Here is a 24195-nt window from a genome sequence, read left to right on the forward strand (position 1 = left end):
CCCGGGCGGTGATTGTGGACACAGATGGCGCAGCGAGGGCGGCGGTGATAACAGGATTCCTCCGGTAACATCACCCGGCTGCAGACCTTGGCTGATAATGTCTTACCTCGCATGAAGTATGCCAGGGCATACCAATACCCAGGGGGGGTGCCCGCTGCTCCAAGGCTATTGTGTAGGAAATGCCTGCAGAGATATAAAGGGGGGAGACAGGTGTTCAGGGTGAAAAATACAACAAAAGAACATTTACATCAGACGTACTGAAAAATTCAGCTGTTTTTGTTATGCCTAAAATTTACAGGGATAGAACATTGATTCAAGGATTTTTTTGGGGGGGGGGAGCAATTGGTATCACCTCATAAGGGTTTTTGCCTTCCCCTGGATCAACACAGTAAGGCAGTGTTTCCCAACCGGGGTGCCTCCAGCTGTTGCAAAACTACAACTCCCAGCATGCCCGGACAGCCTTCGGCTGTCCGGGCATGCTGGGAGTTGTAGTTTTGCAACAGCTGGAGGCACTCCGGTTGGGAAACAGTGTTTTTAGTGACATGTTGTTTTCCATTTATGGTTTTTAAGATTATTTAATAAAATTTTGCATTTCATCTATATTTTTGCTAGATGCTGGATAGAGTACTTCTTTTTTGTCTTGATGCTATGTAACCCCTGTACATAAAAGGGCGAAAGTGATGTCACAGTACAAGGGTCATGCCCCTGGTGACGTCACAGTACAGGATAATACACACAGTGATGTCACAGTACAGGGATGATACACACCGTGATGTCACAGTACAGGGATGATACACACAGTGATGTCACAGTACAGGGATAATACACGCAGTGATGTCACAGTACAGGGATAATACACACAGTGATGTCACAGTACAGGGATAATACACACAGAGATGTCACAGTACAGGGATAATACACACAGTGATGTCACAGTAGAGGGATAATACACACAGTGATGTCACAGTACAGGGATAATACACACAGTGATGTCACAGTAGAGGGATAATACACACAGTGATGTCACAGTACAGGGATAATACACACAGTGATGTCACAGTAGAGGGATAATACACACAGTGATGTCACAGTACAGGGATAATACACACAGTGATGTCACAGTACAGGGATAATACACACAGTGATGTCACAATACAGGGTAATACACACAGTGATGTCACAGTACAGGGATAATACACACAGTGATGTCACAGTACAGGGATAATACACACAGTGATGTCACAGTACAGGGATAATACACAGTGATGTCACAGTACAGGGATAACACACACAGTGATGTCACAGTACAGGGATAACACACACAGTGATGTCACAGTACAGGGATAACACACACAGTGATGTCACAGTACAGGGATAATACACACAGTGATGTCACAGTACAGGGATAATACACACAGTGATGTCACAGTACAGGGATAATACACACAGTGATGTCACAGTACAGGGATAATACACACAGTGATGTCACAGTACAGGGATAATACACACAGTGATGTCACAGTACAGGGATAATACACACAGTGATGTCACAGTACAGGGATAATACACACAGTGATGTCACAGTACAGGGATAATACACACAGTGATGTCACAGTACAGGGATAATACACAGTGATGTCACAGTACAGGGATAATATACACAGTGATGTCACAGTACAGGGATAATACACACAGTGATGTCACAGTACAGGGATAATACACAGTGATGACACAGTGATGTCACAGTACAGGGATAATACACACAGTGATGTCACAGTACAGGGATAACACACACAGTGATGTCACAGTACAGGGATAACACACACAGTGATGTCACAGTACAGGGATAACACACACAGTGATGTCACAGTACAGGGATAACACACACAGTGATGTCACAGTACAGGGATAACACACAAAGTGATGTCACAGTACAGGGATAATACACACAGTGATGTCACAGTACAGGGATAACACACACAGTGATGTCACAGTACAGGGATAATACACAGTGATGTCACAGTACAGGGATAATACACAGTGATGTCACAGTACAGGGATGATACACACAGTGATGTCACAGTACAGGGATGATACACACAGTGATGTCACAGTACAGGGATAATACACACAGTGATGTCACAGTACAGGGATAATACACACAGTGATGTCACAGTACAGGGATAATACACAGTGATGTCACAGTACAGGGATAATATACACAGTGATGTCACAGTACAGGGATAATACACACAGTGATGTCACAGTACAGGGATAATACACAGTGATGACACAGTGATGTCACAGTACAGGGATAATACACAGTGATGTCACAGTACAGGGATAATACACACAGTGATGTCACAGTACAGGGATAATACACACAGTGATGTCACAGTACAGGGATAATACACACAGTGATGTCACAGTACAGGGATAATACACACAGTGATGTCACAGTACAGGGATAATACACACAGTGATGTCACAGTACAGGGATAATACACACAGTGATGTCACAGTACGGGGATAATACACACAGTGATGTCACAGTACAGGGATAATACACACAGTGATGTCACAGTACAGGGATAATACACACAGTGATGTCACAGTACAGGGATAATACACACAGTGATGTCACAGTACGGGGATAATACACACAGTGATGTCACAGTACAGGGATAATACACACAGTGATGTCACAGTACAGGGATAATACACACAGTGATGTCACAGTACAGGGATAATGCACACAGTGATGTCACAGTACAGGGATAATACACACAGTGATGTCACAGTACAGAGATAATACACACAGTGATGTCACAGTACAGGGATAATGCACACAGTGATGTCACAGTACAGGGATAATACACACAGTGATGTCACAGTACAGAGATAATACACACAGTGATGTCACAGTACAGGGATAATACACACAGTGATGTCACAGTACAGGGATAATACACACAGTGATGTCACAGTACAGGGATAATATACACAGTGATGCCACAGTACAGGATAATACACAGTGATGTCACAGTACAGGGATAATACACACAGTGATGTCACATACAGGGATAATACACAGTGATGTCACATACAGGGATAATACACAGTGATGTCACACACAGGGATAATACACAGTGATGTCACAGTACAGGGATAATACACACAGTGATGTCACATACAGGGATAATACACAGTGATGTCACATACAGGGATAATACACAGTGATGTCACATACAGGGATAATACACAGTGATGTCACATACAGGGATAATACACAGTGATGTCACATACAGGGATAATACACACAGTGATGTCACAGTACAGGGATAATACACACAGTGATGTCACAGTACAGGGATAATACACACAGTGATGTCACAGTACAGGGATAATACACACAGTGATGTCACAGTACAGGGATAATACACACAGTGATGTCACAGTACAGGGATAATACACAGTGATGTCACAGTACAGGGATAATACACACAGTGATGTCACAGTACAGGGATAATACACAGTGATGTCACAGTACAGGGATAATACACAGTGATGTCACAGTACGGGGATAATACACACAGTGATGTCACAGTACAGGGATAATACACAGTGATGTCACAGTACAGGGATAATACACAGTGATGTCACAGTACAGGGATAATACACACAGGGATGTCACAGTACAGGGATAATACACACAGTGATGTCACAGTACAGGGATAATACACAGTGATGTCACAGTACAGGGATAATACACAGTGATGTCACAGTACAGGGATAATACACAGTGATGTCACAGTACAGGGATAATACACACAGTGATGTCACAGTACAGGGATAATATACACAGTGATGTCACATACAAGCTTTATGCCCATAGTAATTTATCATGTATAATAACTAATAAAAGCATAAACCAATTACTACTAATAAATCTCCAGAACAAGACATGAGTTACCAGAGACGATGCTCCTCAGTCACCTCCTCCTTAGGACTGTATTGTAGAGCGTTTCGATAACGCGGCGGCAGATCTGACAGAGTGTCTGAAAACATACACCTTAATGTTATACATGAGATAGCGCCAAATATATCCCATACGATACTGAGCAACAACCTCCCACAGAGCGCGGCATCACAGCAACCTCCTTCCTTCTCTATACCCTCTATCGGAGATCAGGCCACATGGCACAGTGTAATGTCTACATATTGTTTCATTTATTTCTCATTTACTAAGCCTTACGACTCTAACATAACTTTATAGGGACAAAGTCCCATTTGTCTGATACAGAGCACCAGTTTGTCAGGAGGGGACTCCTTAAGGCTGCAGTCACACCACGTTTTTGCAATACAGTTCCCGTATCAGGTTTTTGATAAAAAAAAAAAAAACTCATTCCTCAAAACCGCACTAAACTGTATCAAAACCTGTGTAAAAATTTTAACCTGTATACGGTTTAAAAAATGATGTCCGGTTGCATCAGTTTTTTAAGAAAAAAAAGCTTATACGTTTTTAACTTTTCACTCCATTATGAATAAAGTTTCACTTGTTTGATTGAAATTCCAAGAAAAAAAACTGTGCAAAGTCAAAAACCGTATGGTAAAAACTGTATGGAACCGTACGCACATACAGTTCTGTACGGTTCCCATTGACTCCCATGTTAAAAAAAACGTACACGGTTTAAGGGTAGGTTCACACCACGTTTTTGCCTGCGGTCGGCTCATAGACATGCATTAAATACGGTTCCCGAATACGGCTGAGTGCGGGCGCCGCGATTAAGCCCTGCCCCCCTCCTCCCATCCGTATTCGGGAACTGTAAGTACAAAACGTGGTGTGAAAGCACCCTTATACAGTTTTTCACCTGGACCAAAAAACGTGGTAGACTATGGTTTTGGGTACAGGAAAAAAACTGACAAAACTGTACAGGATACAAAATGGACGCAACCTGATGCATCTTTTGGCATACGGATTTCAATGGAGAGTCAATGCGTACGGTTCTCAATACGGTTCTGTACGGTTTCCACATAGAAACCGTATTCGGGAACTGTACTGCAAAAACGTAGTGTGAATGCAGCCTTAGAGATATCTGCCGGTGGAGTAAGATATTGCTGAATTTAACAATTGTCCACAAATACATATTAGTTCCTAGTATACAGTATCAGCAAATCACATGACCATTTTTATATCTAAATATCATTTATTTATAAATGGAAAAAAATGGACTGGATCTTCTAATATTTATTTTTATTTATTATATATGCTTTGTACAGTCAACCATCTGCTTTATGTATCTTTTCTATTCACTTTATGTATTATTTTTATATTTCTATTTTATTTTGTATAGCCGATTATTTGCTTTATTTTTTAATTTAATTTATATACTTTGTATAGTCAATTATTTGTTTTATTATTTTAATATTTCTCCTTTATTTCGTACACTTTGTCAATTTTTTGCTTTATGTATTATTTTTATAATTCTATTTCTTTTATATGCTTTGGCTGGTCAATTACGGTATATGTTTTATGTATTTTTTTTATTTTATATACTTTGTCTAGTCCATAATTTGATATATATATATATATATATTTTTTTTTTTTCATATTTCTATTTTATTTTACATACCGTACTTTGTATAGTAGTGAATTATTTGCCTTATGTATATATATTTTTTTATTTATTTTATATACTTTATTTTGTCTAGTCAATTATTTGCCTTATGTGTATATATTTTTTTATTTATTTTATATACTTTATTTTGTCTAGTCAAATATTTGCCGTATACATATAAATTTTTATTTATTTTATATACTTTGTCTAGTTAATTATTTGCCTTATGTATATATATATATATATTTTTTTTTTTTATATACTTTGTCTAGTCAATTATTTGCCATATGTGTATATTTTTTTTTATATACTTTGTCTAGCCAATTATTTGCCTTATGTGTATATATTTTTTTTTTTTTTTATACTTTGTCTAGTCAATTATTTGCTTTATGTATATATTTTTATATTTCTATTTATTTTATATACTTTGTATGTTTTATGTACATCTGTATGAATTTTTGCGGTTATATAACTAGTAATCCTTGTCTGGCCAATTTGGGATTGGTACTGAATATATATCTTAATACACATTCTCTCTCTCTATTTAAAATTATTTATTTAAAATTATTTCTTTAATATACATATACACACTGAGCAGTGTTTCCAATCCAGTGTGCCCCCAGCTGTTGCACAACTACAACTCCCAGCATGCCCGGATAGCCAAAGGCTGTTCGGGCATGCTGGGAGTTGTAGTTTTGCAACAGCTGAAGGCACCCTGGTTTGGAAACACCGCTCTTGAGTACAGTGTAACCCCTTTATGCACTATATAAAAACCCTGGATGTCTTCGGCTACCACTAGGGGGAGCTAACTGCATGTGAATTTATTGGTGCTGAAGTACTTGCTCACCTAGTATGTGCTGGCTGAAGGCCGTGCTGCAGATGCGGTTTCGGGTCAGTAGGGTGTAGGCGGCTTCGGAGGACTCAAAGCCCAGATATAAACATTGTTGCTGGAGGCCGATATATAGGTGAGTGAGGGCGGTCACCGCATGGCAATCTCCCAGCTGCAGCCAGTCACAGGGAGGACCCCTGAAAGAACACATGTCTGAATCAGCTTTACGCTACTACATGACCTGTTATTTTAATGTATACATGTCCTAGGGACTGCGATTCTTCAGACCCTGACGAGAAAGAGCGGGGAGAGCAAGCAGGCAGCCGTGTGATTCTCTCCCTGCTATAGGTGTATGGGGACCAGGACGGCCCCGTAGATTAACACCATAAGTCCGTCCAGGTCACATGACACGGAGTCAGGAGAGAAAGCGCTACGCTGCTTCTTGTTATCGGCCAGGGTAGTGTTTTCCAACCAGGGTACCCCCAGCTGCTGCAAAACTACAACTACCACCATGCTACAGCAGGAGGCATCCTGGTCCAGAAACACCAGGTCAGGATACAAACTTTTGATGTCTCTATATATCATAGTTAGACATATGAACATTTTTGTCTCCTACCTGTCTGTCTGTCTGTCGCCTATCTGCCTGTCTGTCTGTCTCCTACCTATCTGCCTGTCTGTCTGTCTCCTACCTATCTGCCTGTCTGTCTGTCTCCTACCTATCTGCCTGTCTGTCTGTCTCCTACCTATCTGCCTGTCGCCTATCTGCCTGTCTGTCTGTCTCCTATCTGCCTGTCTGTCTGTCTCCTATCTGCCTGTCTGTCTGTCTCCTATCTGCCTGTCTGTCTGTCTCCTATCTGCCTGTCTGTCTGTCTCCTATCTGCCTGTCTGTCTGTCGCCTATCTGCCTGTCTGTCTGTCTCCTATCTGCCTGTCTCCTATCTGCCTGTCTCCTATCTGCCTGTCTGTCTCCTATCTGCCTGTCTGTCTCCTATCTGCCTGTCTGTCTCCTATCTGCCTGTCTGTCTCCTATCTGCCTGTCTGTCTCCTATCTGCCTGTCTGTCTGTCTGTCTGTCGCCTATCTGCCTGTCTGTCTGTCGCCTATCTGCCTGTCTGTCTCCCGCCTATCTGCCTGTCTGTCTCCCGCCTATCTGCCTGTCTGTCTGTCGCCTATCTGCCTGTCTGTCTCCTATCTGCCTGTCTGTCTCCTATCTGCCTGTCTGTCTCCTATCTGCCTGTCTGTCTCCTATCTACCTGTCTGTCTCCTATCTACCTGTCTGTCTCCTATCTACCTGTCTGTCTCCTATCTACCTGTCTGTCTCCTATCTACCTGTCTGTCTCCTATCTACCTGTCTGTCTCCTATCTACCTGTCTGTCTGTCTCCTATCTACCTGTCTGTCTGTCTCCTATCTACCTGTCTGTCTGTCTCCTATCTACCTGTCTGTCTGTCTCCTATCTACCTGTCTGTCTGTCTCCTATCTACCTGTCTGTCTGTCTCCTATCTACCTGTCTGTCTGTCTCCTATCTACCTGTCTGTCTGTCTCATATCTATCTGTCTGTCTCATATCTATCTATCTCATATCTATCTATCTATCTCATATCTATCTATCTATCTATCTATCTCTCATATCTATCTATCTATCTATCTCTCATATCTATCTATCTATCTATCTATCTCATATCTATCTATCTATCTCATATCTATCTATCTCATACCTATCTATCTATCTCATACCTATCTATCTATCTCATATCTATCTATCTCATATCTATCTATCTCATATCTATCTATCTCATATCTATCTATCTCATATCTATCTATCTCATATCTATCTATCTATCTCATATCTATCTATCTATCTATCTCATATCTATCTATCTATCTATCTCATATCTATCTATCTATCTCATATCTATCTATCTATCTCATATCTATCTATCTCATATCTATCTATCTATCTCATATCTATTTATCCATCTACACAAAAGGATACGGAGGCAGCACAGCCAAAGTAATCACACAGCAGGTGGGTGCAAGCCAGAGTTCACAGTCCCAGTCGCAGACCGTATAGATAGATGTCCAAAACAGGTATAAGGCAGCACACCAGATGATAGTCCAATAAGGTGTAGTGTAATATCCCATATCACGATACAACGTTTCGGCAGTATCACACTGCCCTTCTCAAGCATTGCTTCAGACAGGCAGTGATATGGGATTTTACACTACACCTTATTGGACTATCATCTGGTGTGCTGCCTTATACCTGTTTTGGACATCTATTTATCCATCCATCTATCCGTCAAGGTCATGTGACACAGAGCCAGGAGAGAACACGCTACGATCATTCTTGTGATCGGTCAGGGCAGTGTTTTCCAACCAGTGTGCCTCCAGTTGTTACAAAACTACAACTCCCAGCATGTCAGGACAGCCAATGGTTGGGAAACACCAGGTCAGTGTCTGAACGCTCGGACATTTCACTGCCTGCTGTAGTCAGTCTCCACACGTTCCTTACCTGCTCTATGATATATACAGTCATGGCCGTAAATGTTGGCACCCCTGAAATTTTTCAAGAAAATGAAGTATTTCTCACAGGAAAGGATTGCAGTAACACATGTTTTGCTATACACATGTTTATTCCCTTTGTGTGTATTGGAACTAAACCAAAAAAGGAGGAAAAAAAGCAAATTGGACATAATGTCACCAAACTCCAAAAATGGTCTGGACAAAATTATTGGCACCCTTACCATAATATTTGGTCGCACACCCTTTGGAAAAAATAACTGAAATCAGTCGCTGCCTATAACCATCAATAAGCTTCTTACACCTCTCAGCTGGAATGTTGGACCACTCTTCCTTTACAAACTGCTCCAAGTCTCTCTTATTGGAAGGCGCCTTTTCCCAACAGTAATTTTAAAGGGGTATTCCAGGCTAAACCTTTTTTTTATATATATATCAACTGGCTCCGGAAAGTTAAACAGATTTGTAAAGTACTTCTATTAAAAAATCTTAATCCTTCCAATAGTTATTAGCTTCTAACTGCTCAATGATGATGTCACGTCCCGGGAGCTGTGCATGATGGGAAAATATCCCCATAGGAACTGCACAGCTCCCGGGATTGTGAGTCATCAGAGAGCAGTTAGACAGAAAACAACAACTCAACTTCAGAAGCTAATAACTATTGGAAGGCTTTAGGTTTTTTTAATAGAAGTAATTTACAAATCTGTTTAACTTTCCAAAGCCAGTTGATATACAAAAAAAAAGTTTTGGCCTGGAATACCCCTTTAAGATCTCTCCACAGGTGTTCAATGGGATTTAGATCTGGACTCATTGCTGCCACTTCAGAACTCTCCAGCGCTTTGTTGTCATCCATTTCTGGGGCTTTTTGATGTATGTTTGGGGTCATTGTCCTGCTGGAAGACCCAAGATCTCGGACACAAACCCAGCTTTCTGACACTGGGCTGTACAGTGCGACCCAAAATCCATTGGTAATCCTCAGATTTCATGATGTCTTGTACACATTCAAGGCCCCCAGTGCCAGAGGCAGCAAAACAACCCAAAACATCATTGACCTCCCCCATATGTCACTGTAGGTTCTGTGTTCTTTTCTTTGTAGGCCTCATTCTGTTTTCAGTAAACAGTAGAATGATTTGCTTTACCAAAAAGCTCTGTCTTGGTCTCATCTGTCCACAAGACGTTTTCCCAGAAGGATTTTGGTTACTCAAGTTTATTTTGGCAAAATGTAGTTTTGCTTTTTTATGTCTCTCTGTGTCAGCAGTGGGGTCCTCCTGGGTCTCCTCCATAGTGGGGTCCTCCTGGGTCTCCTCCATAGTGGGGTCCTCCTGGGTCTCCTCCATAGTGGGGTCCTCCTGGGTCTCCTGCCATAGTGGGGTCCTCCTGGGTCTCCTCCATAGTGGGGTCCTCCTGGGTGTCCTCCATAGTAGGGTCCTCCTGGGTCTCCTCCATAGTGGGGTCCTCCTGGGTCTCCTCCATAGTGGGGTCCTCCTGGGTCTCCTCCATAGTGGGGTCCTCCTGGGTCTCCTCCATAGTGGGGTCCTCCTGGGTCTCCTCCATAGTGGGGTCCTCCTGGGTCTCCTCCATAGTGGGGTCCTCCTGGGTCTCCTCCATAGTGGGGTCCTCCTGAGTCTCCTCCATAGTGGGGTCCTCCTGGGTCTCCTCCATAGTTTCATTTCATTTAAATGTCGACGGATAGTTCACGCTGACACTGATGCTCCCTGAGCCTGCAGGACAGCTTGAATATCTTTGGAACTTGTTTGGGGCTGCTTATCCACCATCCGGACTGCGTTGACACCTTTCATCAATGTTTCTCTTCCATCGATGCCCAGGGAGATTAGTTACAGTGCCATGGGTTGTTGTTGCGCACTGTGGACAAAGACAAATCTAGATCTCTGGAGATGGACTTGTAACCTTGAGATTGTTGATATTTTTCCACAATTTTGGTTCTCAAGTCCTCAGACAGTTCTCTTCTCCTCTTTCTGTTGTCCATGCTTAGTGTGGCACACACAGACACACAATGCAAAGACTAAGGGAACTTCTCTCCTTATTCTCTGCTTTCAGGTGTGATTTTTATATTGCCCACACCTGTTACTTGCCCCAGGTGAGTTTAAAGGAGCATCACATGCTAGAAACAATCTTATTTTTCCACAATTTTGAAAGGGTGCCAATAATTTTGTCAGGGGTGCCAACATTTACGGCCATGACTGTATCGTTACCTGCCGTAGTCGTAGTCAGTCTCCACACGTTCCTTACCTGCTCTCCGCAGTGATCTCCAGGAAGTAGATCTTCTGATTGGACACAACAACCAGAGCCCAGGACTCTTCGGGCTTCCCGAAGCGAACTACGGGGACCTGAGAAAGAGCAGACTATGAAGGCCGAAGCTGCGACAAAGACGGACCCTACGTGGGACGAGGCGGTGAACTCACCTTCATGGAACACTGGAACTCTTCCATCTCTCCCTGCAGGATTTCCATATCTAGGTACAGCTTCAGCCGGTGATCCACCACCCGGAAATCCAAGGTCTGGTATGAACCTTCAGAGGCTAAGAGCATAGATCTACGTGGTCACATATATCCTTCTAATACATCTAGGTAAGTGGTCTGCAAACTGTGCACCTCCAGATGTTGCAAAACTACAACTCCCAGCATGCCCGGACAGCCGTTGGCTGTCCGGGCATGCTGGGAGTTTTAGTTTTGCAACATCTGGAGGTCCACAGTTTGGAGATCCCTGACGTAGATCATCGTATAACTTACTTGGACTGACTTGCCAGCCGTCCTGAAGAGGGGCGCTGTTCTGCGCAGGTGGTGTGGTTGCCGTCCTGTACTTGTAGCTCCCGGTGAGGCCGCTCACGCTGGCTTCTGGGGTAACGCGCCCGTTGGTGAGGCTGCCGTCACAGCCATCTTGAGCCCCGGCGCAGCTACCTTCTGTTTCCGAGCTGTCTCCCTCCTCTCCTACATAAAAGGACTTTGGCGTCTCAGCCGCAGAGTCATCGTGTAACTGCTCCGCAGAGGTGGGGGAATCAGAGACTCCGTTGTGTTGTAGCGGAGCTAGGATGACATGGGAGCTCCCGCAGGAAGGGCAGCCAGTGTTGTCTACAGATTAAGCATGGAGAAAGAGTCACCATCATATAAAAAGACAAACGGAGGTACATGTCCAAATATCCGGTAGCTACCATGGCACCCCATGAGCCCAATATAACCCTATACTATAAAGTGCGTTCCTTACAGCTGATTGGAATCATGTGATCAGAACAATACAACCTTTTATCAAACCGCAAACAGGGGGGTCATATAATCCCTCTCTGCCAAACACCTGATATATCTCCATATAATATCTATCTCATATCCATCTATCCATCCATCCCATATCTATCCATCCCATATCTATCTCATATCTATCCATCTATCTCATATCTATCCATCTATCCCATATCTATCCCATATCTATCCATCCCATATCTATCTATCTATCCCATATCTATCCCATATCTATCTATCTATCCCACATCTATCTATCTATCCCACATCTATCTATCTATCCCACATCTATCTATCTATCCCACATCTATCTATCTATCCCACATCTATCTATCTATCCCACATCTATCTATCTATCCCACATCTATCTATCTATCCCACATCTATCTATCTATCCCACATCTATCTATCTATCCCACATCTATCTATCTATCCCACATCTATCTATCTATCCCACATCTATCTATCTATCCCACATCTATCTATCTATCCCACATCTATCTATCTATCCCACATCTATCTATCTATCCCACATCTATCTATCTATCCCACATCTATCTATCTATCCCACATCTATCTATCTATCCCACATCTATCTATCCCACATCTATCTATCCCACATCTATCTATCCCACATCTATCTATCCCACATCTATTTATCTATCTAGAAAAAAATCAAATGTCCGCAGCACACAAATGGTGAAAAAATTCAGTGGTTTATTCCAAACAAAATGCAAGTGTCAGTAGCAACATTTCAGCTAGCTCTCCTAGCCATTATCAAGCTCGATCTTATCTATCTATCCATCCCATATCTATCTATCTCATATCTATCTATCTATCTATCTATCTCATATCTATCTATCTATCTATCTCATATCTATCTATCTCTCACATCTATCTATCTATCTCACATCTATCTATCCATCCCATATCTATCTATCTCACATCTATCTATCTCACATCTATCTATCTATCTCACATCTATCTATCTATCTCACATCTATCTATCTATCTCACATCTATCTATCTATCTCACATCTATCTATCTATCTCACATCTATCTATCTATCTCCCATCTATCTATCTATCTCCCATCTATCTATCTATCTCCCATCTATCTATCTCATATCTATCTCACATCTATCTATCTATCTCATATCTATCTCATCTATCTATCTACAGTGGGGCAAAAAAGTATTTAGTCAGCCACCAATTGTTCTCCCACTTATAAAGATGAGAGGCTGTAATTGTCATCATAGGTTATAACCTCAACTATGAGAGACAGAATGAGAAAAAACATCCATAAGATCACATTGTCTGATTTTTAAAGAATTTATTAGCAAATTAGGGTGGAAAATAAGTATTTGGTCAATAATAAAAGTTCATCTCAATACTTTGTTATTTCCCCTTTGTTGGCAATGACAGAGGTCAAACGTTTTCTGTAAGTCTTCACAAGGTTTTCACACACTATTGCTGGTATTTCGGCCCATTCCTTCATGCAGATCTCCTCTAGAGCAGTGATGTTTTGGGGCTGTCACTGGGCAACACGGACTTTCAACTCCCTCCAAAGGTTTTCTATGGGGTTGAGACCTGGACCTTAGGCCACTCCAGGACCTTGAAATGCTTCTTACGAAGCCACTCCTCCATTGCCCGGGTGGTGTGTTTGGGATCATTGTCCTGCTGAAAGACCCAGCCACGTTTCATCTTCAGTGCCTTTGCTGATGGAAAGAGGTTTTCATTCGAAATCTCACAATACATGGCCCCATTCAATCTTTCATTTGCAAATTTCTTTAAAAATCAGACAATGTGATTTTATGGATTTTTTTTCTCATTCTGTCTCTCATAGTTGAGGTTATAACCTATGATGACAATTACAGCCTCTCATCTTTATAAGTGGGAGAACTTGCACAATTGGTGGCTGACTAAATACTTTTGTGCCCCTCTGTATCTATCTGATATCTATCCATAATAATATATATGTGTATGTGTATATATATATATATATATATATATATATATATATATATATATATACATACACATATACATACACACACACACACACAGTGGTCCCTCAACGATCGTAATCCGTTCCAAATGGACCATCGTTTGTTGAAACCATCGTATGTTGAGGGATCCGTGCAATGTAAAGTATAGGACAGTGGTCTACAACCTGCGGACCAAGACCACTGGTATAGGAAGTTATACTCACGTGTCCCCACCGCTCCGGACCGTTACCGCTTGTCACCGCTGCCATATATGTCGCCGTCCATCACTGTCGCTGCGTCCCTGAGGTGTCCCCGACGCTCCAGCAAGGCCTCTGCTTCCCCGGCATCCTCGCTTTCCGTTGCCGCTCTCCGTCGCCGCCATCACGTCGCTACGCACACAGCTCCTATTGGATGACGGGACGGCGTGCGCAACGACGTGATGACGACGATGGAGAGCGCAGACGATGGAGGGGAACCTAAAGAGGACGCTCCGGAGCCCCGAGGACAGGTAAGTGATCGTCAGCGGACCACACGGGGCACCGTAAACGGCTATCCGGTGGCAGCTGAAGCAGTCTGCGCTGCCGGATAGCCGTTTATACGATGGCCCCGACATACAAAGCATTGTATGTAGATGCTACCTCTGAGAGGCCATCGTATGATGAAATGATCGTATGTCGGGCCATTGTAGGTCGGGGGGGTTACTGTATACATATATATCCCCAAAGTTAACTCCAGGCACTGATTGATGGATGACACAGCATCTCCTATCTCTTATATTAAAGGGGTCATCTTGGATTACAAAAACAAAGCTTCATTCTTGATAAGGGTGCGTTCACACTGGGCATTTGAAGCTGAATCTTCGCAGAATTCAGCGAGTGGAGATTCAGTCTGGCAGCTTTTCCGCTGCTGAAATCGCTCAGTGTGAACGGGTCTCGCGGAAGATCCATTCACTCTATGATAAACTTTACCGAGCGTAATTCCGCGTGAACGTACCCTAAAACAGCACAACCCCTGTCCGAAGTTTGTAAGTGGCATCACAGCTCATTTCCATTGAAGTGAATGGAGCAGAGTTGTCCTAATTCATATAACCAGGACAGGGGTGGCGCTGTTTTTTCGGAAGATAGTAGCCATGTTTTTTTTCTAATCCTGCACAGCCCCTTTATTAATCTGACCACACAAATAAGATATCTGTCGCCAAATGTTCGTTCAGACAACAGCTATGTCTCCTGATCCCTCCCCCCAAATGCATGCACGCTCAGCTTAGCCAAGCATGCATGTGTTCTAAAAAGGATCTGGCAGTTAAAATACAAGATGTCCTGCTGTTATGGTAGTCGGGAGGCCCCCATATACGGATTGTGACACGACTCATGCGTATGGCCGGCTTTTCTGCTGAATCATCTTATGTCCATATATTATCATTTTTTTTTAGCATCCTATACATTTGTGGTGCCCTTTCTGTAAAGGTCTGACTGGTGCGGTGTTACCGTAGGGACAATGACCGGCATCAAACAATGTTTCTCCAATGAATTGTCACAAATGGCAAAAGAAGAAGAAGAAGAAGAAGAAAGAACTGGATGTGGTAGGAATGTCCACCACTTGTTACCTGTGTGGTTGTTGCGGTACACATCGGATACGTCGTCTTCGGTCGGTCTCTTCATGTCCGGACTGAGGATGATCCCGCTGTCCTCCTGTTGGCTGAATTCTGATTTGCATTTTAGACACTGGAGCCTGGCGGGGCCTTGTACGGCACTTGCCATGAACTTCACATTCTCCTCCAGCACTGGATACAGCAAATTTAGGAGGGTCTAAACCACAAAAAAAACAGGATATGTATAAACAAAACAAAACAACAAAAAAAATTATATATATATATATATATATTTGTGATGCTGACATGAGACATTAAATCACCTTTTGTTGGAGTGCTGCGCCTATATCTGGTTTTTATCTAGGATGGACTCTGATCAAGTCCCTTGGGACACTGGCACCAATTTTCTTATTGGACTGGATAAGTAGTGCCGCTTTATTTTGGGACTGTATATTTATATATATCTATATATATCTATATATATCTATATATCTATATATATCTATATATATATATATATATATATATGATATTAGAGAGGATAGAAGCATCGCCTATCTGTAACACTGTTTTTGATGGATTAAAAACCTTTTTTTCACATTTTTGGGTGCTGCATTGATTTTGGATTTTGTGTGTGTGTGTATATATATATATATATATATATATATATATATATATATATATATATTAGAGATGAGCGAACTTACAGTAAATTCGATTTGTCACGAACTTCTCGGCTCGGCAGTTGATTACTTATCCTGCATAAATTAGTTCAGTTTTCAGGTGTTCCCGTGGGCTGGAAAAGGTGGATACAGTCCTAGGAAAGAGTCTCTTAGGACTGTATCCACCTTTTCCAGCCCACCGGAGCACCGGAAAGCTGAACTAATTTATGCAGGAAAAGCCATCAACTGCCGAGCCGAGAAGTTCGTGCCAAATCGAATTTACTGTCAGTAAAGTCATCTCATATATATATATATATATATATATATATATAATATACAAATCAATAAATGTTGCGGTATTTTGTAATACCTTCTTTATTGGACTAAAATAATTTTGTTGAGTCCAATAAAAAAGGTATTAAAAGATACTGCAACATTTGCATCACTGGACAAATACGGCTACACAAATTGACAACATTAGGGTGTGTGTGTGTGTGTGTGTGTGTATGTGTGATTATATATATATATATATATATATATATATATATATATATATATATATATATATATATATATATATATATCTCTATATATCTATTACTTATGTATAATGTATATTATAATGTATTTTCCAAACAGCGTGCCTCAAGCTGTTGCCAAACTACAATTCCCAGCATGACCGGACAGCCTTTGGCTGTCCGGGCATGCTGGGAGTTGTAGTTTTGCAACAGCTGGAGGCCCACAGTTTGGAGACCACTGTCATCCAATGTATAAGCACGCCCAAAATGTATCAGTCGAGGCATTTAGCTCACACGGGATTCTTTTAGACCGGATAAAATTGCAGAACCCTCAGCTGCAAGAAGAAACAGCTTTTGTATAGGTAACGTATCGTAGAACCCAAATCCCCAAAAATGGCACAAAACATATCTAAAATCTGGTCTGGTTAAGGCAGTGATGTCCAAACTGTGGCTCTCGAGATGTTGCAAAACTACAACTCCCAGCATGCCTAGACAGCCATTTGCTGTCAGGGCATGCAGGGATTTGTAGTTTTGTAACATCTGGAGGGGCCGCAGTTTGGACATTATTGGGTTAAGGGGTCTGGTCTTTTCAAAGAGGTAATGAATATTTATTACAGTCCCTAGATGCAAACAATAACGTTTTCTTTCACTGAATGCAAGCAGAGATCTTGAAAATTAGAAAGAAAAAGAAAGTTGCACATTTTTGCACATGACACAGGAAAAGCATTTTTTTTTTAACGCCAAAAAACTGGCACCAAGGCCCTGAAAAATTCACCCCCATAGTATGAGAGTTGTAAAACTTTTCACTATATAAAAAGAACTTTATTTACATGAACCAGAACGCAGGCAATTAAAGGGGTACTCCACTGGCCAGCGTTCCGAAGTAAATGTTCCGAACGCTATTTTCGAGCCGCGGGGTACGGACACGCCCCTTGCGACGTCATGGTCACGCCCCCTCAATGCAAGTCTACGGGAGGGGGCGTGACTGCCGTCATGCCCCCTCCTTTTGACTTGCATTGAGGAGGCGTGGCCATCACATCACAATGGGCGTGCCCGACCTCTGTGGCTTGAAAACAGCGTTCGGAACATTCACTTCGGAACGCTGGCCAGTGGAGTACCCCTTTAACCTTTGTAAAGGGGGGGCAGTTACTAGGTAGGTAAGTTTGCTGGGAGGTGTAGTTCTCCAGGCTCTTATCATTCACTGAGGATCTCCCTATATAAATAATAATCCGCACATCTGCCATTGAGCAGGTGCGTGTGGAGGGGCAGATAGGATCATTGTAAAAGATGGTTCCTGCCTGCGGCGTACGACTTTCAAAATCATTTTAAGTTGAAAATATGAAGAAAGGTCAAGAGTTAAAAATGTTAATTCAGTGCGGATCGTGTTCGGACCGGTCAGCACGAGAAAAACATCATATTCCCTAAGAGGGATTGTGCAGCTTTGAACTTCAGCGGAGCTCAGGCGATGGGGGGTCGGACATGTCGCTGCCTGTGATCACTTCACACAGGAGACACCAGACGTCAACTACATTCTGTGCAGCCAAGAAAAGTTATAAGGAAAGTAAAGATCCTGCAGAGTCCGGTCTAAACAGGACGCCGGCCCTTTAATCCCGAGGAGTCAGTCAACAATCCGGGAATGTAACAAGTATATTCCCCTCTGATCAGCACCGTACAAGTTATATATAGACCTGAGTCACTGTGTATACTACTTATCCTGTACTGATCCCGAGTTATATCCTGTATTATACTCCAGAGCTGTACTCACTATTCTGCTGGTGAGGTCACTGTGTACATACATTACATTACTTATCCTGTACTGATCCTGAGTTATATCCTGTATTATACTCCAGAGCTGTACTCACTATTCTGCTGGTGAGGTCACTGTGTATATACATTACATTACTTATCCTGTACTGATCCTGAGTTATATCCTGTATTATACTCCAGAGCTGTACTCACTATTCTGCTGGTGAGGTCAATGTGTATATACATTACATTACTTATCCTGTACTGATCCTGAGTTATATCCTGTATTATACTCCAGAGCTGTACTCCCTATTCTGCTGGTGAGGTCACTGTGTATATACATTACATTACTTATCCTGTACTGATCCTGAGTTATATCCTGTATTATACTCCAGAGCTGTACTCACTATTCTGCTGGTGAGGTCAATGTGTATATACATTACATTACTTATCCTGTACTGATCCTGAGTTATATCCTGTATTATACTCCAGAGCTGTACTCACTATTCTGCTGGTGAGGTCACTGTTTATATACATTACATTACTTATCCTGTACTGATCCTGAGTTATATCCTGTATTATACTCCAGAAAAGTACTCACTATTCTGCTGGTGGGGTCACTGTGTATATACATTACATTACTTTTCCTGTACTGATCCTGAGTTATATCCTGTATTATACTCCAGAGCTGTACTCACTATTCTGCTGGTGGGGTCACTGTGTACATACATTACATTACTTATCCTGTACTGATCCTGAGTTATATCCTGTATTATACTCCAGAGCTGTACTCACTATTCTGCTGGTGAGGTCACCGTGTACATACATTACATTACTTATCCTGTACTGATCCTGAGTTATATCCTGTATTATACTCCAGAGCTGTACTCACTATTCTGCTGGTGAGGTCACTGTGTACATACATTACATTACTTATCCTGTACTGATCCTGAGTTATATCCTGTATTATACTCCAGAGCTGTACTCACTATTCTGCTGGTGAGGTCACTGTGTACATACATTACATTACTTATCCTGTAATGATCCTGAGTTATATCCTGTATAATACTTCAGAACAACTGCTCCTATAAACAAGAATATATCTACTATAATACTGTTCCTATATACAAGAATATAACTACTATAATACTGCTCCTATATACAAGAATATAACTACTATAATACTGCCTCCTATATACAAGAATATAACTACTATAATACTGTTCCTATATACAAGAATATAACTACTATAATACTGCTCCTATATACAAGAATATAACTACTATAATACTGCCTCCTATATACAAGAATATAACTACTATAATACTGCCTCCTATATACAAGAATATAACTACTATAATACTGCTCCTATATACAAGAATATAACTACTATAATACTGCTCCTATATACAAGAATATAACTACTATAATACTGCTCCTATATACAAGAATATAACTACTATAATACTGCCTCCTATATACAAGAATATAACTACTATAATACTGCTCCTATATACAAGAATATAACTACTATAATACTGCCTCCTATATACAAGAATATAACTACTATAATACTGCTCCTATATACAAGAATATAACTACTATAATACTGCCTCCTATATACAAGAATATAACTACTATAATACTGCTCCTATATACAAGAATATAACTACTATAATACTACTCCTATATACAAGAATATAACTACTATAATACTGCACCTATATACAAGAATATAACTACTATAATACTGCACCTATATACAGGAATATAACTACTATAATACTGCTCCTATATACAAGAATATAACTACTATAATACTGCTCCTATATACAAGAATATAACTACTATAATACTGTTCCTATATACAAGAATATAACTACTATAATACTGCTCCTATATACAAGAATATAACTACTATAATACTGCCTCCTATATACAAGAATATAACTACTATAATACTGCCTCCTATATACAAGAATATAACTACTATAACACTGCCTCCTATATACAAGAATATAACTACTATAATACTGCTCCTATATACAAGAATATAACTACTATAATACTGCCTCCTATATACAAGAATATAACTACTATAATACTGCCTCCTATATACAAGAATATAACTGCTATAATACTGCTCCTATATACAAGAATATAACTACTATAATACTGCTCCTATATACAAGAATATAACTGCTATAATTCTGTCCCCTATATACAAATAGGAGAAGGTTATGTTATCGGAGTTCATTTTTGACAGATGTATCAGCACAGAGATCAGGAGATGGCGGTGTGGGCTCCTATGGTTGAGCAGTTTTCCCTATGATCAGTACATGCCTCCTCTTGCCTTCTCTTACAATAACACAGCTGATGAGGATTTATGTTGGACAGTTATACATACACTATATACCAGGATCATTTACATTGTCACATATCACAGTAACATACAGTGTGTGAGATACAATCTCAGTAGATCATCTGGTTATCACCCACATAGCAGTATTTATTCACTGTGTGAGAATTTATTAATGTATGCGCACAGATATCTATCCATCTATCTCAAATCCATCCATCTATCTCATGTCATATCCATCTCATGTCATATCCATCTCATGTCATATCCATCTCGGTCATATCCATCTCGGTCATATCCATCTCGGTCATATCCATCTCGGTCATATCCATCTCGGTCATATCCATCTCGGTCATATCCATCTCGGTCATATCCATCTCTGTCATATCCATCTCTGTCATATCCATCTCTGTCATATCCATCTCTGTCATATCCATCTCTGTCATATCCATCTCTGTCATATCCATCTCTGTCATATCCATCTCTGTCATATCCATCTCTGTCATATCCATCTCTGTCATATCCATCCATCTATCTATCTCATATCCATCCATCCATCTATCTCATATCCATCCATCTATCTATCTATCTATCTATCTATCTCATATCCATCCATCTATCTCATATCCATCCATCTATCTCATATCCATCCATCCATCTATCTCATATCCATCCATCCATCTATCTCATATCCATCCATCTATCTATCTCATATCCATCCATCTATCTATCTATCTCATATCCATCCATCTATCTCATATCCATCCATCTATCCCATATTCATCCATCTCATATCTATCTCATATCCATCCATCTATCTATCTATCTCATATCCATCCATCTATCTCATATCCATCCATCTATCCCATATTCATCCATCTCATATCTATCTCATATCTATCTCATATCCATCCATCTATCTATCTATCTCATATCCATCCATCTATCTCATATCCATCCATCTATCTCCTATCTATCCATCTATCTATCATATCTATCTCATATCTATTAGGGATGTAAGAAAAAATCGATTCTCGCGATAATCGCGATTTTTCATTTGCCGATACAGAATCGATTCAAAATATTTTTGAATCGATTCTTTTAGGGATGTGGAATTTTTAATAAAACGCACTTTTCTTACCTGCCAACGAGCCCGCGGAGCTCCGGTACAGTCCGGTACAGGTGTTCGGTCCCCGGGCTGTATTCTTCTTACTTCCTGTTAGTCCGGCACGTCACATGGAGCTTCAGCCTATCACTGGCCGCAGCGATGTCCCGCCTCCGCTGGTGATAGGCTGAAGCTCCATGTGACGTGCCGGACTAACAGGAAGTAAGAAGAATACAGCCCGGGGACCGAACACCTGTACCGGAGCTCCGGGGGCTCGTTGGCAGGTAAGATAAAGTGCGTTTTATTTTATTTTGCAGCCCGGACGGGATAACATGAGAAAAGTGAGCACCGGAGTACTAGATCGCCGCTGTCAAAGCTGACAGCGGCGTCTATTGGGATCTATGAATGCTCCCAGGTGGGCGATATATCGCGATGTATCGTCACCTAGACGGTATCGCGATATATCGCGATATATCGAATCGCCACACTGGTATCGCGATTCGAATCGAATCGCCAAATTCTTGGCGATTCACACCCCTAATATCTATCATATCTATCTCATATCTATCATATCTATCTCATATCTATCATATCTATCTATCTATCTATCTCATATCTATCTATCTATCTCATATCTATCTATCTATCTATCATCTATCTATCTATCTCATATCTATCTCATATCTATCTCATATCTATCTCATATCTATCATATCTATCTCATATCTATCTAAATCATATCTATCTAAATCATATCTATCTATCTCATATCTATCTATCTATCTCATATCTATCTATCTATCTCATATCTATCTATCTCATATCTATCTATCTCATATCTATCTATCTATCTCATATCTATCTATCTATCTCATATCTATCTATCTATCTCTCATATCTATCTATCTCTCATATCTATCTATCTATCATATCTATCTCATATCTATCTATCTCATATCTATCTATCTCATATCTATCTATCTATCTATCTCTCTCATATCTATCTCATATCTATCTATCTATCTCTCTCATATCTATCTCATATCTATCTCATATCTATCTATCTCATATCTATCTATCTCATATCTATCTATCTCATATCTATCTCTCTCATATCTATCTCTCTCATATCTATCTCTCTCATATCTATCTCTCTCATATCTATCTCTCTCATATCAATCTCTCTCATATCAATCTCTCTCATATCAATCTCTCATATCAATCTCTCTCATATCTATCTCTCTCATATCTATCTCTCTCATATCTATCTCTCTCATATCTATCTATCTCTCTCATATCTATCTATCTCTCTCATATCTATCTCTCTCTCTCATATCTATCTCTCTCTCTCATATCTATCTCTCTCTCTCATATCTATCTCTCTCATATCTATCTCTCTCATATCTATCTCTCTCCTATCTATCTCTCTCCTATCTATCTCTCTCCTATCTATCTCTCTCATATCTATCTCTCTCATATCTATCTCTCTCATATCTATCTCTCTCATATCTATCTCTCTCATATCTATCTCTCTCTCTCATATCTATCTATCTCTCTCATATCTATCTATCTCTCTCATATCTATCTCTCTCTCTCATATCTATCTCTCTCTCTCATATCTATCTCTCTCATATCTATCTCTCTCATATCTATCTCTCTCCTATCTATCTCTCTCCTATCTATCTCTCTCCTATCTATCTCTCTCATATCTATCTCTCTCATATCTATCTCTCTCATATCTATCTCTCTCATATCTATCTCTCTCATATCTATCTCTCTCATATCTATCTCTCTCATATCTATCTCTCTCATATCTATCTCTCTCATATCTATCTCTCTCATATCTATCTATCTCATATCTATCTATCTCATATCTATCTCATATCTATCTCATATCTATCTCATATCTATCTCATATCTAGAAAATGTAAATGCAATCAGCAGCATATAGACAATAATGCCTGTACTATATAATTAGGATATCATAGATCTCTAAAAATGAATGGCACTAAA

At 40.5% G+C, this 24195-nt stretch overlaps 1 protein-coding gene across 4 annotated transcripts in view; it reads right to left on the bottom strand.

Annotated features, from left to right (window-relative positions):
* STK11IP (serine/threonine kinase 11 interacting protein) overlaps window positions 1–24195 on the bottom strand; it is a 76440-nt gene that overhangs the window by 13112 nt on the left and 39133 nt on the right. For all 4 annotated transcript variants that reach the window (XM_056535891.1, XM_056535890.1, XM_056535888.1 and 1 more), the window contains exons 17-23: window positions 15808–16009; window positions 11713–12051; window positions 11386–11501; window positions 11213–11310; window positions 6466–6644; window positions 3974–4058; window positions 107–183 (exon numbers count right to left, since the gene is read on the bottom strand). In XM_056535891.1, coding sequence (XP_056391866.1) covers window positions 107–183; window positions 3974–4058; window positions 6466–6644; window positions 11213–11310; window positions 11386–11501; window positions 11713–12051; window positions 15808–16009 — 1096 coding nt within the window. The remainder of the gene's footprint in view (window positions 1–106; window positions 184–3973; window positions 4059–6465; window positions 6645–11212; window positions 11311–11385; window positions 11502–11712; window positions 12052–15807; window positions 16010–24195) is intronic.

The sequence above is a fragment of the Hyla sarda genome, chromosome 8, assembly GCF_029499605.1.
Source record: "Hyla sarda isolate aHylSar1 chromosome 8, aHylSar1.hap1, whole genome shotgun sequence".
NCBI classification, from domain to species: Eukaryota; Metazoa; Chordata; class Amphibia; order Anura; family Hylidae; genus Hyla; species Hyla sarda.